The sequence below is a fragment of the Toxorhynchites rutilus genome, chromosome 1, assembly GCF_029784135.1.
Source record: "Toxorhynchites rutilus septentrionalis strain SRP chromosome 1, ASM2978413v1, whole genome shotgun sequence".
Lineage (NCBI taxonomy): Eukaryota > Metazoa > Arthropoda > Insecta > Diptera > Culicidae > Toxorhynchites > Toxorhynchites rutilus.
Genome location: NC_073744.1, coordinates 175720657 through 175738320, shown reverse-complemented (window position 1 = coordinate 175738320; position 17664 = coordinate 175720657). Strand labels below are relative to the sequence as shown.

Here is a 17664-nt window from a genome sequence, read left to right as displayed (position 1 = left end):
GTAAATCATAATCTTCTAATTCTTCTGATTAAACACAATTCGAGAAAATTTAAGTTATTCATCAATATTAAAATTCACAATATATACGGTCAACGGTCATATAACTCAACCAAATTATTACCTACTGTACTTCATCCCTTTTTTTGACGTAGAACTACTTCTTTCATTAAGGGTGCCAAATCAGAAAACAGGTTACGTTTTTATGAAATAAAGTTAACGTTAATAACTATTTTTGTCGCGAACGGATTTTGGCGATTTACATACTAAACGAATCGGAAATTCCCTAAGATTTGTTTAATATGCTATATATTCGAATCCCCTGGTTTGTAAATGGTTAAAATTCATGAAAATTTTAAGCGTTTCCATTTTCCCATACATTTGTTCTGTCTATTAAAGTGCTTTCCCGAACAGAGCTGTCAATAACGAGCAACGAAGGGGAAAACGTAGGATTTAAAGTCTCCGTGAACAAAGGAAAAGAAGAAGAATGAAGGGGAACACTTGCCTAGAGTATAAACAGTGGATCTCGCTGAGGCAAACTTGTATAGAGGCGAATGAACTGCAAAGTTTAAAGCCTCTTAAAAACAAAGAAAGAAAGAAAGGCAAACTTTTATTCGGCATCGGATTGTTGAGCGATCCAGTTCACTTTACTTTCGCTGCGCTTCGATCTAAGTTTGGACCCCATCAGTGGTAATCCAACTTGAATATCGTCGTATGGTTTTTTCAGTTTGTTTTTCGCGTTATTCGTACCGTGTGTTTTTCTTTCCGCGTCATATATAAGACGCTTCGCGTAATGTGTGATGAGCAAGAAGAAGAGGAAGGCAGGCTCGAGCCCTGCAAAAAACGGACGCATTGCCAGGGGCAATAAAATATCGAGGCCATTATCATCTAATGAGGCACGCTATGTTGGTGCAGTGGAAAGCGCTCGCACTGAACCGAGCCTTTGCGAGTGTAACACCGCACCGAACAACAGCGAAGTAGGCGACCTCAGCGCGTCGGTCGAAAATGTAATGCGCCAAACTTGATCATAATGAAGCAGTGCTACTGTTTTCGAGGTTGTTGATATTCACAGTTTATTTTACTTGTTTAGTCACCAAGAAGAAAGTAAATGTCGTTCTAGAATTTTGTATGTGATTAGGTTTCGCTTGCCGCTAGCAAAACTTCCTCCACTAAGAGTGACAGCTGTGCTTATCTCGAGCATGAGAAAGTAAGCAGCTTTTTTCGAGGCCAGTAATATTAACAGAAGCGTTTCTTTTGAGAATAGCGTAAAATGATGAGAAGTATATTCCTAGTCAATGTCAATTGCCGAAAAAGGCCACCGGTAGCGTTCGAGGTAAATTTACAATGCATTGACATGAAATAAATTGCGACATAATATCAGCTAGTGTATTGTTCTGCGAGGGCAAGAATAACTGACGTCAACTGATTCTACAATGAAAAAACCATTTCAGAGATTATTCAACTATGCAGTTGTTTCTAAAATTTCACAGCATTATAGAATAATATCCGAAGGTATAAACAAACGACTTATATAAAATAACAGCGCAGTTCTACGTCAACAATGCGGTCATATCTTGTACACAACCTCCTATATTTTTTTCTAGGAGAGAACCAACAACTTTGAACCATTTTCAATGGAAAATAAATTAGGTTCACTATATCTACGACGATAAGTTTTATCTGAGTTATTTAAATATAATAACATGCTGTACACTAATATTTAAAAGATTTCATCGGTTGGTTATGTGATTTTGCAATTTTTGAACCTGACGTCGGATTTTAGACATGGATGTCAAAATTATTTTTTTGCTTCTTACGAAAATAAGGCTGCACGAAACACATACAATCGCGAGAAGTAAACAATCACATATAAATGTATTGGTGTGGTTTCATTGCTTCCCACTTGCTTCGTTCGAATTCGCCAGCTTCTATCGAACAAAATTGTTTGTTTCTCTTCGTCAGTTCAAGTTTCAAGTTCGCACAATCAAGTTTTCGTGCGTACTCCGATCCAGTGTCACCTAAGCCTAACTCACATCGTCTAAATCCGGGTTTAGTTTCGCACTACTCGACAGCAGGGTTGCCATAATAAAATCTGTGTTTTTGGTCTCAAAAATCTTTTTTTATTAGTTTTTTCCCAGAAAATCTGTAACGAAATCTGTATTAAATTTATAAGTTCAATTTTGAAGCATAATCTTAGCTTTAGTACCATTGATTGGCATAGTTATTATGAATTTGACAATGTTGATGGTATCAGAGTAGAAATTTGCATTCACTGTACTTCAGTAGGAAAAGGAAAAACAGTGTTTTTTTATATATTGAAGAGCTATCCGATGAATTTGCATCTTTTCGCCTTAGACTGGACATGAGAAAGCAGTACTTAACGCTACATATGAATGCCAAAATGACCCTCATTCCGACTGAATTTCTTGTAGTACAAATACAATTGGTAGGATTAGAAGAAATAATTATAGAGTCCAAGCCATAACTAATATTGGATCGTTATTTTGAACAATCTGTAAATCTTTATGAAAACCTAAAAAAATCTGTAATTTGTAACTACAGATTCTTGGTTTCAAAAATTCGGTAAAATCTGTATCAATACAGATTATTCTGTAGATATGATAACCCTGCTCGACAGTGGTTGAAGCCGGGAGAAGTCTAGACGAATTGGTCGGTGTTAAGTTAGACCGGACCATGTGAAATTTTTATGATTTCGAGAAAAACGCGCGTCAAGTTTGGCGCTATAAGGGGTTTCTATTGAGCATTCGAAACAATTTCGATACGTTATCCATGCTGTACGCGTGATTTTCCAAATCAGATTAATGTGGTATGTAGCTTACGACATGATTAACCTAATGCAACCAATAACCCAAAATTTTCAATTTTGCGTTATTTTTAATTTGCTTAACACCGACCAGTTATTCGACTCGTTTTTCTAGAATAGAGCCACTGAAATGCACCTAAATATATAGAATTAAATTTCCAAAGTATCAAATTATGCTTAATTATGCTTTTTATCTACGAATTTGAACAACCGAAGAACAAGAAAGTATATTAATATTGGGCGAGCAAAAAAATCTCACGAACACCCCACTCACTCCTCAGCGCCTCACAATTTGTTGCCTCATCCATTGGTTTCAAGCTCAAGCTCGAATTGTTTGGAGCAAATCGTACACTAGCAATTGATGTGTATACTACTTTTTTCAGAAGCTTATATATGTAGCTGGTTTGGTTTGAAGTGTATTCGCTCGCAGCATGCGTGCGTGAATTGATTGTTTCCTAATTTGGTTGTCTCTCATTAGTTTTCATGTTGTTGTCGTTGCCGTGTTATTGTTTTTATCGATTTTCTCTCTTCCGAGTGTTGTTTTTTTGCCGTTTTATTTTATGTAGATTTCTGCGCCAATCTGTTGACAATTATCACCACTGTTGGTAGCGGAAAACAATTATCAATTACTCTGTGTGACTTCCTCGAATTACTTCGAATTGTGATCGATTAAATAACGAACAGAGGGAACTCCCGTGCGTAACCGGCTGTTATTCAGCGTTTTTTTTTCCTCTGAGTAACCCCGAAAAATATGCAAAGATGCATTCTTACAACATGATTCACGCTGCCTTTTTTGGCAGCCTGAAATATCGCAATCGATGGTCACGCAGGGGTTAGAAATAGAGGGGGTTGCATTTGCCAAAGATATGTCAGAGTCGATAATGTAGTGCGACACAATAACAGCAATAACATGGCTCGACAGAGGCGGTAGTGTCCGCGTCCTGATTGTAAGCTCACCATTTCACGATGAGAGTCACACGGAATTATCCTGAATTATCTCACGACGAAATGGAACGCAAATCAGTAGGAAACGTGGTCTCTTGTGTGCGGATGACCGTCCTTCACACCTATACGAAAATTGCGCACGAGATGATGTTCCATTTTCCTCGCGACAATGGCGTTTTCTTAAAATTTCCATGAACCCTCGTTCGTTCGCTCGCTCGTCCATGAATGTCAAAAGTAGGAGACTGTCGAACTCGTATCTCCATATGTGACTGAATGTGCTTCTTATTTTGTTGTTTTCTCTTACTTTCAGGACACAAGCAGTGCGGATGATGAAGAAAATGCTAAACTAAACAGAAGGTAGGTCGGTCAACTATCATCCAGCTAGTGGCTTAAAACAGAGTGTTATCATGTCATTCGAGAACCGCGATAACAGACTAACTTGAGATGTAAGATGCAGAGAGCAGTCGCAGTTGCTCGATGACTAAGACTAACACGTTTCCATTTGGGATAATCATAGTGCAATAATCTATTAATAATAGAAATGTAAACAATCGTTCGCTTGACGAACCCTACACAGACCGGCTGACGCACTAAAGTTGACCAGAAAAAAAAACAGACAGAGTGAAAAATCGTGACCGGACGAAGCAATGCCACTGACATTGGGACATGATTCGCCTCTAGACTGTACACGCTCGCGACCGTTATAAAATTTTCGTAGCGTAAACTTCCTCGGCGATATAGTCTGCCAAATGGGAGGGTGGCGGTGGGATGAAGAGCAAAAACGTTCGGAGAGAAGGAGGACAAGCGGTAGAACGATGTCCTTGTAAAACATACACATGGGCGAGTCGTTCGAATTTTGAGAAAATGTCATTAATGTTTGGCTAGTGACAATGTTGAAGGACACATGTATGTCCTGTTCGAGCATTGACTTGCGCTCGTTAATGTTTATTTTTCAGCTGACTTGTATCTGAATGTTATTCTTATCATTAAACATAATTATAAATCGGTCATAATGGGGATAGTAATAAGTATTTCATTTGAAATGTTATCCATCGTATGCTACAACTCTTCTTCGTCACAAATTTGGCGACAACGTTCCCCAGCGATTATATCGTCATGTCGAAGTATTGATTTATTTTTTGTCAACTCATCAAAAGGCTGTAAGAGCATCAAATTATTACGTAGAGTTCGTGATCGAACCTTGATGTTGATTTTTTTCCAGGAGACTGAGAAAATCTATGCTTCCGTGCAGAACATCAGCTATCAGCAAAGCTCTAGCTGTGTCTCTGCGGACCGACAGAATTCAAAGATGGATGGCGTAATTTAATAATCGGAAGGGTTCCGTCCACGGCAATTTACGAAGAGCATATCTTACGAACCTTCGATGAACTGATTCAACTCTTCCGACACCGTTGTTGTAGTAGGGAGTCTAAACTACTGAACCATACTCTAAAATACAGCGAGCTAGAGATCAATAGAGTGATTTGAGGCCGTAGATGAAGATGGACCCCATAGTTGTGGACGCTTTATTGACCATGCATGAGATGTTGCGTGTCCAAAATAATTCCCAGGTCCGTGTCGAACAAGCAATATTTGTACAATATGGACTGTCTCGTTCACGAAAAGGAGATTTTAGAAAATTTAGCTGGGTCTACATCCATTCGGTTAACAGAACAGCAATCAGCGAAAGCATCCAGTTCTCGTTAAAGGAAGGAACAGTCTTCCATTCAGCACATCCGAAGGTAATTTTTTTTCATCTGCAGTCGTGGTTTTTGAATTACCAGATTGACGTAATTGAAGTACAGGGTCTTTCAGATTAAACGCTCACGCAAAAAAAAATCGAATAGCTGCTCATATTTTTTTTCGGTCCGTCAATGGTAACACTGCATTCCCCACTTCGGGACGATAATATTCGGCTACTCGTTCAGTCTGATCGGATGGTTTTTAGTGTCAAGATGTACAATTTACAAGATTTTTAGTGAAACCGTATTACTCGAGTAACCGAAGCTCTAATGAAACTTTGTCCTCTTATGGTAAGAATTTCAACATTTCTCGTCGTCGATTACTGAAAACTGACGGGATCCCGTTTCAATCGGCAAAAATAACTGCGAAAAGTTATCATTTGTGTGTATTGATTAAACCGGTGAATTCAATTGCAAACAATTTAGGTCAATTCATGCATTGTGATAGATTGCGTTCTTCATGGCAAGTAAATCTGCGTATGCGTAGAAGTTCAGTGAGCTGACGACATGAAGGGATATCTTCGAATGCAGTTTTGAATAACCGAGCAAAAGCGTTGTTCTTGTACCCCCTTTTGTAGTATATGTTAGCAAAGGGTATTGCGGAGTGCCAAAATGCATGGGGGTATAAAAGCAACGCCGACTTGCATGTATCTACAAAGTCGATTTCTCTAACTCCCAAGGCTCCATGGTTTTGAAGTCTGTGTTAGGGGAACAAATTCCGATTCCGCAAATTCCGCAAAAACGCAAGCGAGTACAAAAGTACCCGCAGCTTGCATCTAGTGATTGCATTACCGTGCCAAAATTTCAATAACCGGTTATTCGGTAATGAAAATTTCATTACCGGTAAATCACCGGTAAAAAAAAAGACTTTGAAATGAATCATTCCACGGGTTTTATTGTTAATAGTTAGTTAACAAACAAACAAAATATTTAGCAAGTTTTTGCTACTTAGTTTTTTGGCTCAAATAATGCTTAAGAACACTAAGGATGTTTATTGTATCGTATTAACGAAATTTCCAAAGGCGGAGAAGGCACGTTCAGAGTCTGCTGATGTTGGGCGTACAGTACGAAGAGCATCGAATATAATCGTCATGTGTTTGCCTCTGATGCTCTCTGCGTCGTAGTACGAAAACACTTGTCTGAGGGTTTCATCAATCCGGTTGTAGACGTTGAGCTGGGAGTGGACGTTAATACCTTTGACTGCTGCAATCGTCGTTCAAGTTTTTCCTTGATGCTCAACTTTTCTGCAGATTCTGCATCGTCTAGTGGGTTTTCCTCCTCCTGTTGACCAGCTACTGGATCAATACCGTCATCGTCAAATTTCATTAAGTCACGAACAATTTCAAATGCCTGCTCGATCATTGCAGCCCGTGACGTGATCTGGCGACAAGATACACCTCGCACGACCAAAAAATAACCGGGTGTATATTGTAAAGTTATCGGTAATTCGGTAATGAAAACTGATCCGGTATTACCGGTAAAACCGGTTAACAATCCCTACTTGCATCTACAGTGGAACCTCGATTATCCGCGGAAACGAGTTTCCTAGTAATTCTATAGATCTTCTCGAAATTTGTCGGTTAGTGGTATCGTATCGTGGTAATGTATCGTTTTTTTTATGTTTTGGTCATGGTTTTCACATTATCTGATCACTGGTGTACACGACTTTACAGATGGATAGTTTAATGATTTCTGTATTGATGAAGCATAGTTTGCATGCTAAAAGATATTTTTTTCATTTTTACACTTCATGTTTGGCCCTTTATTGTGTTATCCGCGATTTCCATTATACGTGGTGACCTAGCCCGACTATTCCGCGGATAATCAGGGTTCTATTGTATTTGCAATGTCGATTTCCCCAGGCTCCATGGTTTTGAAGTCTGTGTTCGGGAAACATATTCCAGCGATCGTACATCAATCGCTGCGCAATCACAACACATTCCGAGCGGGCACACGCTTATATACTGATTCGTGTGGTTTCAATAGCCTGTTTTGGAAGCAATTTTAAGGTTATTGAAACAAGTTTTTGGATCAATTAATAACAAGCATATAACGCGTAGACATTTTATCTTTCGAATGAAGTGATTATCATACCATTTCGTTCTGTTGTTTAGGAGGTATTAACGCACAAAATCTTGTTGCTCCAGTATAACGCTCTCGTTTTTGAAACTTTGAACTTTGCCTTAGTCCTAAGTCAAAATTGAAAAAAAAGAATATTTACTCTATATTTAGTGTGACCACCCTTGGCATGAATGACAGCATGACATCGCCGTGCTATTGATACAACAAGCTTAACTGTAGTTTCTGGTACGATTTTGTGCCACTCAGTTGCAATATTTGCTGTAGTTGTTTAAGGCTTGTTGGATTATTTTTTTGAACCTTTACGAGGGCGGTCCGATAAGTACTTAGCCTCATAGCCCGATGGTGTTCAGTATCGCAAGAGAGATTACTTATCGTGTAGTACATTCTCGTAAACGGTTACAGTCAAAATTTCAGCCGAATCGGAGTAGTAGTTTTGTTTTGACCGTGTGTGGAAGCGGGCGTGTCCGCGGATTTTAGAAAAAAAGAAAAAATGGAAACTCCGCCGTCGCCACGGCCAAATTAGTCGAATTGCACTACGAACTGTTGCCATATCCACCGTATCCTCCAGATTTGGCCCCGGGCGACTTTTTTCTGTTCCCAAACTCACTCACCGGGCAGAAATTTGAGTCGAATGAGGAGGTCATCGCCGCCACGGAGGCCTACTTTGCAGACCTCGAGAAAAAGTATCTTTCAGGTGGATTAAAAAAGTTGGAGCATCACTGGGTCAAGTGTATCGAACTAAAAGGAGAAAAAAATCGCCACTTTTCCAAAATTTTTGTTTTTTTTTTGGTAAGCTAAGTACTTATCGGACTGCCCTCGTACTTTCAAAATATACCACAAATGTTCTATTGGCCACTCCTGATCTCAAGGTCAAGAAATTGTGCTGGCCAGTCCAAAACATCGATTTTTCTTCCCGTGGATCAATTCGGTACCAGCTTCAAGCTATGTTTTGCATCTCAATCTTGCTGGAATGTGTATCTGCGGCTATTTGCCAATATTCTGTCAATGAATTCGAGTTTTCTAACGTCACGCGCGATGTCACTGAGCCCAAACTATGACTCTACCTACTAAGGAAATTATAAAATGAGTTGAGTCACTTAGTAATTTATATTGTTGCAATAATTCGCCTTTTTCATGTTCAAACACTTCGTTTTGAGCCGGTTCGTCGCCTTTTACGTGTGATACTTGATTTGGTTTCTTTTGATATTTTTGATACGATATAATTCGTGAAGTTGAAGCCTATTTTTTTTAAACTTTTGAGCTATTTTGGCAATCAAATCTTCGCTCAGTCGAAGAGTATCAGCAATTTGACCGTAGCTTTTGTCTGCAGAATAGTGTTCTATTACCAGTTTTTGGACACTTAGAGAAATTTGTTAGATTTTGTGTATTTTTAAGCAAAATAACACCAACTTTTAATACGAACCATATGAAACAAAAAAAACTATGCATTGTTTACATTTAAAAAAGTGACAGGAACGGCGTAGTACGCAACAAAATGGTACTAAACATATGTGGGTACATTTGGGTGGATACACTTACCGTATTAAACTATTCCTGTTCACCGAGGGAAAACTGTCTATTTATTAATCAACTGAAATTGTATTCGGAGCTAATGAAAAACAGGTGTGTCACGTTTGGGAGTCGAAGTCAGAAGACTTTATTCTAAACAAATACTTTGACAGTAGTATGTTTATCAGCAGTATGTCGATTCGTGCTGAATACACGAATAAATGAAACTATCTAAAATTTATATATATATATATATATATATATATATATATATATATATATATATATATATATATATATATATATATATATATATATATATATATATATATATATATATATATATATATATATATACTCATTTGGTAGATGTTCGAAAACATTCTAAATTTCAACTAAACCAAATACTAATTCAATATACAATAGCTCTTCCCCCTTACAAAAGTTCAGAAATAAGAACAAAAATTCAAAAATATTCATATTCACTTTCTATTCTTGGCTTCTTCAATCTCTTCGAACGCCTTGGTAGGCCAGTCAGCATTCCCGATTCAGGCGGATACTTTCTTTTTCTGCTTCCACTTTCTGTTGGTTGATTCTCCTTTCGAGCCGAAGTTTGTCGATCATCATTTCTATCCTCCACGATTGGCATCTCAGTTTCAGCGGTAGTCGGTATTGGCCGACCAGTTTCGACCAATCTCAAAGACGTCCTTGGCTGATTGGATGTTCCTTGTCTATCCTTAACGATTCTGATCTGCGTTGGATGAACGGTAGTCGTCGCCTCGTTTCCAACCATGATCTGTAGTAAATTTTTAGAGAATCGTTTTAGAAATGACGCTTTAATCCATTTTTCACGTAAATGCGGAATGTTATGCTTATACCACACGATATCCCCAGGTGTCAGTGTATTTAAAGGGTCATGTTGATGAAAGTTATTACTAGAATTAGAAGCATCATCATGGGGATGTGGTACCAACATTTGTTTATAATTCTTCTTTGGGTTGATCAAATCGATCAACATCTTTGGTTTATAGCTAAATATTCTTTCAGAAGGGAAACTACCTTCCAATGTCATGTTATTATTTCTATAATTAAATAAAAAAAGATTAATCTGATCCTCTAGATTTAAATCTAGCATATCAGGTTCTAGCAAAAACTTTTTGAGTACGTCTTTTACTGTCCTGACGAGTCTCTCTGCCTGTCCATTACTAGCAGGATTGTACGGAGGACTGTTCAAGACTTGAATACCCTGTCTTTGGAGGAATGTTTTGAACGAATGCAGAACTTCCGAAAAATTAGTACCCTTTCTCATCCATTCTATTTCTAACCATTTCGAGAAACTGTCTACCATCAACAAAAAGGTACGGTGCTCAAAATAAAAGAAATCTATATGTATTCTACTGAATGGTCTCGTAGTAGGGATCCATTTCGAAGTAATGTTTTGCTTTGGGACAGCTGCCATACTTGTACAAATATCACAAGCAGCAACAAAATTTTCAATGTCCGTGTTTATACCAAACCAGTAAACAACTCGCCTTGCTAATCTTTTCATTTTGACGATACCCGCATGATTGCTATGTAAAAGTTTTAAGATCTCTTCTTGCATTATTTTCGGTATAACCACTCTGTCCTGGAACAGCAAACATTCGTCAAATATTTCTAAATCCTGTTGATTCGCAAAAACGTCCCTATAGCATTTGTCAGTATTATTAGGCCAACCATATCGTATAAATTTCATGATGTTTTGTAAAAAAATATCATTCTTAGTCTCCTTTGCAATGACCAAAAAGTCAACAGGCATGTTGTTCCCAAAATTAATACTTTTTATGAATTCTTGATCATACTCCATGGGAACTGGTTCATCCAATGGGAATCGCGATCAAAAATCCGCATTACCCAATTTTGACGAAGGTCTGTAGTGAATCTCGAAATCATACACAGACAGTTCTAAAATGTATCGTTGTATTCTTGTAACAAATATTGAATGTTTGCCCTCCTTGCTAAAAATGCCAACTAACGGTTTGTGGTCGGTAAAAATCATAAACTTTTGTCCATACAAGTACTTATGAAACTTTTTTATTGTGCATACAAGTGCAAGCGCTTCTAAATGCAATATAGGGTATTTCTTTTGTGCTGCATTCAACGAAAAGGACGTAAAACATATCGGTTTCTCCACTTCATCTATGATATGAGCAATCACACCACCTAAACCATAGCCAGATGCATCTGTGACTACAACAATTGGTTTTTGAGGGTCATCAAATTCAAGAAAATTAGTTTCTAACAGTAATCTTTTAGAATTTTCAAAAGCTTCACTGCAATTACTATCCCAAACAAATTTAACATCACTCTTAAGTAAATTATATAAATAATATAATTTAGAAGACAAGTTCGGGATGAATTTATTGTAGTAATTGATGAGACCCAGATACGACTTAAGTTCAGTCACATTTGTAGGAACTTTAGCTTGCTTTATAGTTGCAATCTTATTTGAACATGGAGCTAGACCTCTTCCACTGATTACATGACCGAGGTACTCTAATTCGGTCACAAAAAATTTACATTTATCCCAATTTATCTTGATATTTACTTTAGACAGTCTATCTAACACCAAGAATAACTTTCCCTTGCAGTCTTGCATATCTTTTCCTGCAATAAGCACATCATCCAAATAGACGCAAACGTTATCAATACCATGCAAAACCTGATCCATTACTTGCTGGAAGATAGATGCACTAGAGGAAGCGCCCTGTGGCAATCTATTATATGTAAAAAGTCCTTTAATCGTGTTGATCACCATAAATTTTCGTGATCGTTCGGACAAAGATAGCTGTGTGTACGCTCCCTCTAAATCCAACGCACAGAAAATACTACATCCAGCTAGTCTAGCAAAAAGATCCTGAGCAACTGGTAATGGATAGGTATTCGGTATAATTACCTTGTTAATAGAAGCTTTGCAGTCAATTACTAATCTTATATCATTGTTTTTCTTCATAACTACTACCACAGGTGACGCCCACTCACTAGTTTGAATGGGAGTTATAACGTTTTCTTTCTCTAATTTATCTAAATAGTTTAAAACCTTCTCCCTTAAACGATAGGGAACGTCATATGCCTTTCTAAAAATTGGGATGTCCCTTTTCAAAACCAAATCGGCCTCAAAATGTCTTTTTTTTTTTTATAAATTCGTTTATTTTTACAGGCTCAGTTACGTAAGTTTAAAGGAGCCGAAATCTTAAATATATTTTTAAAACTATATATATGAACAATTTTCTTAAATCTATGGTTAGTAATGTGGGAAACCGATTACTCGTGGTGGACTCGAGATTAAAAGGGTGACATTTTCTCAGGAAAAGGATGGGGTATAAGGAAATTATTACAATGTTGATAATCACACACACTCAATTCTTAAATCTATTCGTACATCAGTTGTGAATTTACATTTCATTCTTCTGTTTATAGCAAGCGGACCAATTACTCACAAAGGAAGAAATGGAGGGTATAAGGATATAAGGATAATCACACGCGAACATCGATAGATTTAAGGAAAACATATATTTGGGACATGTAATCAAGGTCTAACCGAGCCAACACATCTCTCACCGGCACATTGGGCTGCCTTCCTCTAGCCCGAAGGGAGTTCTCTAAATTCGATCTGGCTACAAGATACACCTCACACGACCAAACAACGTGTTCGATGTCGTGGTAACCTCGGCCACAAACGCAGATATTGCTGCCGGCCAGATTGAAACGAAAGAGTAGCGCGTCTAACGAACAGTGATTGGACATGAGTCGGGAGAAGGTGCGAATAAAGTCCCGACTCAAGTCCAGACTTTTGAACCATGGTTTGAGGCTAACCTTAGGGATAATCGAGTGAAGCCACCGGCCCAATTCATCTTCGTTCCATTTGCGTTGCCAGTTAGCGATGGTATTTTTACGGACTAAAGAGTAAAATTCATTGAAGGCGATTTGACGCTGATATATATCGCCTTCAATCGCACCTACCTTTGCTAATGAGTCAGCCCTCTCATTACCCGGAATTGAGCAATGAGAAGGGACCCACACAAAGGTAATGACATAACAGCGTCTGGATAAAGCACTCAAAATTTTTCGTATTCTCTCAAGGAAGTACGGCGAGTGCTTTTCCGGCCTCACTGAACGGATAGCTTCGACAGAGCTAAGACTATCCGTTACAATGTAATAGTGTTCAACAGGTCTTGAGGCGACGCTGTCCAGCGCCCAGTATATCGCTGCCAATTCAGCAATATACACTGAGCAAGGATTCTGAAGACTGTGGGAGGTGTTAAAAAATTCGTTGAACACTCCAAATCCTGTGGACTCATTTATAGTGGACCCATCAGTAAAGTACATATTATCACAATTGATACCCCTATATTTTTCATCGAAGATCGTTGGAGCGATCCTCGATCGTTGGTAATCTGAATATCCATGGATATCTTGCTTCATGGACAGATCAAAATGCACAGAGGAATTGATGTAGTCAGGGAAACAAACACGGTTGGGAATATACGAAGAAGAATCAACCTGCATGGAGATGAATTCATGATATGAACTCATGAATCCGGAGTGAAAATTTAGCTCGATCAGCCGCTCAAAATTTCCGATCACCAATAGGTTCATGACCTTACACCGGATGAAGAACCGAAGAGATAATAAATTGAAGCGATCTTTTAGTGGGAGTAGGCCTGCCAAAACCTCGAGACTCATGGTATGCGTTGAGGGCATACATCCCAACGCAATACGGAGACAAAGATACTGAATTCGCTCGAGTTTAATTAAGTGTGTTTTGGCAGCTGATTGAAAACAGAAACTGCCATACTCCATCACTGAGAGAATAGTTGTTCTATACAACATTATAAGATCTTCGGGATGGGCTCCCCACCAGGTGCCGGTAATTGTACGGAGAAAATTTATTCTTTGTTGGCATTTTTTACTCAGATACCTAATATGGGCCCCCCAAGTACATTTGGAGTCGAACCAGACCCCAAGATACTTGAATGACATAGCATGAGTGATCGGTTTACCCAAAAGTTGAAGCTTTGGTTTTGCTGGTCTATGCTTCCTAGAAAAAACCACCATCTCTGTTTTCTCCGTGGAGAATTCGATCCCTAGCCCAATGGCCCAGGTTGAAAAATTGTTCAAAGTATCTTGTAAGGGTTCTTGTAGGTCGGATTCTGTTGATCCTACGACAGAGACCACTCCATCATCTGCAAGTTGTCTTAGGCTGCAATTTTGTGTAAGGCAATTGTCGATGTCGCTTACATAGAAGTTGTACAAAAGGGGGCTTAAACATGAGCCCTGGGGGAGGCCCATGTAAGAGACCCGACTTACTGCCGAATCTCCGTGAGAAAAGTTCAAATGCTTCTCACAAAGCAAGTTATATAACATATTATTCAATAGAGGCGGCAGACCCCGAGAGTGTAATTTGTCTGTCAAAACCTCTATTGAAACAGAATCAAAGGCCCCCTTTATATCCAAGAATACTGAAGCCATTTGTTTTTTTCCGGCGTAAGCCATTTGAATTTCTGAAGAAAGCAACGCAAGACAATCATTCGTCCCCTTGCCCCTGCGGAACCCATATTTTGTATCTGAGAGTAGGCCATTCGTTTCAACCCATCGATCAAGGCGAAACAAGATCATTTTCTCCAACAATTTCCGTATACAAGACAGCATTGCTATTGGGCGGTACGAATTGAAGTCGGACGCGGGTTTTCCGGGTTTTTGAATAGCTATAACTCGTACTTGTCTCCAATCATCTGGAACAATATTATTCTCCAGAAACCGATTGAATAAATTCAACAAGCGATGTTTCGCCACATCAGGGAGGTTTTTCAGCAAGTTGAACTTAATTCTATCCGATCCCGGAGCAGAATTGTTACATGAAAGCAGAGCAAGAGAGAATTCTACCATCGAAAACTCGGAATCAAGATCGCACCTACCTTGTGGTATATCTCGAACAATTTTTTGGACAGGAGCGGAATCAGGACAAACCTTCCGTGCAAAATTAAAAATCCATCGATGTGAATATTCTTCGCTTTCATTCGTTGAAGAGCGATTTCTCATGTTTCGAGCCACTTTCCATAATTTTTTCATTGACGTTTCTCGTGACAAACCTCCCACGAAATTTCGCCAATAAGCACGTTTTTTCCCTTTGATCAAGTTTTTAAATTGATTTTCAAGGTCCAAATACGTCTGAAAATTTTCAGGGGTTCCACGTTTCCGAAAAGCTTTGAATGCGTTCGATTTATCCTGATAAAGCTTGGAACATTGGCTATCCCACCATGGATTGGGAGGCCTTCGACGAATAGTGGAGCCTGGGATGGGTTTCGTTTGAGCGCGAACCGCGCTGTCATAGATCAAACGAGAAAGGAAGTTATACTCCTCCAATGGAGGTAAACCATCTCTGGAATTGATGGCTAGAGCAATCGCGTCCGCATATTTTTTCCAGTCAATGTGTCTTGTGAGGTCATATGCCATGTTTATAGATTCAGAAAAATTCGACCCAATGGTGATGGAAATTTTGATTGGCAAGTGATCACTACCGTTGGGGTCCTGGATTACATTCCACTTGCAATCTAACGATAGTGAATTCGAGCAAAGCGAGAGGTCAAGAGCACTTGGGTTAGCAGGAGGTTTAGGTACACGTGTTGTTTCCCCAGTGTTCAAAAGTGTCATATTGAAGCTGTTACAAAGATCATATATCAACAGTGAACGATTGTCGTCGTACTGTTCCCCCCAGGCAGTTCCGTGAGAATTGAAGTCTCCCAAGATCAATCGTGGCTCAGGAAGGAGTGAGCACATGTCAACAAGTTGCTTGCGGCTAACCGCAGCTCTCGAAGGCCAATACAAGCTGACAATACAGAGGTCTTTTCCTCTGATGTTTGCATGACAAGCAACAGCTTCAATCCCTCCAATAGGTGGAAGGTCAATTCGAAAAAATGAGTGGCACTTATTGATCCCCAATAGCACCCCTCCGTATCTGTCATCACGGTCCAAGCGTATAATATTAAAATCGTGGAAAGAGAGATCATCTCGCGAAGAAAGCCAAGTTTCGGACAGAGCAAAAACATCACAATTGAAGTTATGAATTAAAAATTTGAATGTATCCAATTTAGGGATAAGACTACGACAATTCCACTGTAAAACAGTGATATCTCCGACCTCTCTATTTGAATTAGACATCAAGAGAGATAATCATTGCAAGGAGGGGCCATGTTTGCATCAATTGTTGCAAAATTGTCTTTAATACTGGAAGCATTGATATGACAATGGTTCTGATGGAGTCGGAAACATTAAAGCATGTGAAGATTTGAGCCACAAGGTCAGTCAACTTTATAAATCCCGATTGGGAAGTTGAACTGGACGGTAAAATAGGGACAGTTGGGGTTTTTGATGTCCCTTCGAGTGCTGGGTCGTTCGAAGGTGAATTATTCCCACGGAAGCCAGGAGGAACCTGATTTTGCTTGTCCGCTGCACTCGATTTTTTAGGCATGCTAACAGAGGGTATAACCGGAGGGGCTTGTCCTTGAACTTTGGGAGTGGTCACATTTTTGCGCCGGGGATTCCCTTGGAAGATGTACGGTGTGCCCTCGTTAGCTGTATCCGCTTCCATTTCGTCAACTGGCAGCGAAGCGAAGACATTGTTTGCGGTTAAAGGTTGTTGCTGTTGGGCCAATGGAGAAGCGCCCTTCAAAATTTCCGCAAAAGTGCGCTTCGAGCGTTCCTTTAAAGAGCGCTTCTGCTTCTCCCAGCGACTCTTGTAAGTTTCACAAGCCGAGAGCACGTGCGGATTTCCTCCGCAATATGGACACTTTTGCTCAATCGCACTGCAGGATTTGTCCACATGTTGCTCTCCGCAAGTGGCACAGCGCTCCTTGTTGGCGCAGTAAGCTGCTGTGTGACCAACTGACTTGCATTTCAGGCAAGTCATGGGCTTTGGCACGAAGAGTCGCAGCGGTAGCCTCAATTTGTCCACCATAACGTAGTCAGGGAGGGCGGAGCCAGCAAAAGTGACTCTAAACGAGTCGGACGGCGTAAATTTCGATTCTTTCCCTTCCTGGGAGACTTTGCCGAGTTGTCGGCATTCTAAGATTTTAACCTTAATCAAAGGCAGCTTTTTAAATCTGCCATCTCCTTCCATAATTGATTTGCACGTCAGACCCGTTTCGGTTATCACCCCCGAGATTTCTACGTCATGGGAAGGCACGTAGACACGATATTCCAGGGTAAACCTCTGGTCGACGACAATACCGTTTGCGTCTTTCCGATCAGCCACGACAACACGCAGTTTGGTCGGTCTAACCTTCGTAATTTCTGTCACGGAGGAGTATCTTGCCAGATCTTTCATGATCTGAATAACATTAAGTGCTTTTCCGTTTGGCTTAGGCCTGAAGAAAACAACCCACGGACCAGTTCCAGGTGCATCTTCAGGATAGACCTTGACACGTGGAGAGAAGACAACAGGAGGAGAAGGAGATGACGAGGATTGAAGGGGATCGGGGACAACAGGATGGGGAGGCGAAATCTGAGCACGTTGATCTACTGGCC

At 39.6% G+C, this 17664-nt stretch overlaps 1 protein-coding gene across 6 annotated transcripts in view; it reads left to right on the top strand.

The window, feature by feature from the left end:
- Positions 1-17664, top strand: part of LOC129774001 (protein phosphatase Slingshot) — a 41376-nt gene that overhangs the window by 3792 nt on the left and 19920 nt on the right. For 5 of the 6 annotated variants that reach the window (XM_055777714.1, XM_055777708.1, XM_055777684.1 and 2 more), the window contains exon 2: positions 4077-4123. Coding sequence is in view for 2 of the 6 variants with exons in the window: in XM_055777684.1 (XP_055633659.1) it covers positions 4077-4123 (47 nt within the window). In the remaining 4 variants the exon portion in view is untranslated. Of the gene's footprint in view, positions 1-3738; positions 4001-4076; positions 4124-17664 lie in introns of those variants that run through there. The other variant, XM_055777688.1, reaches the window with a different exon arrangement.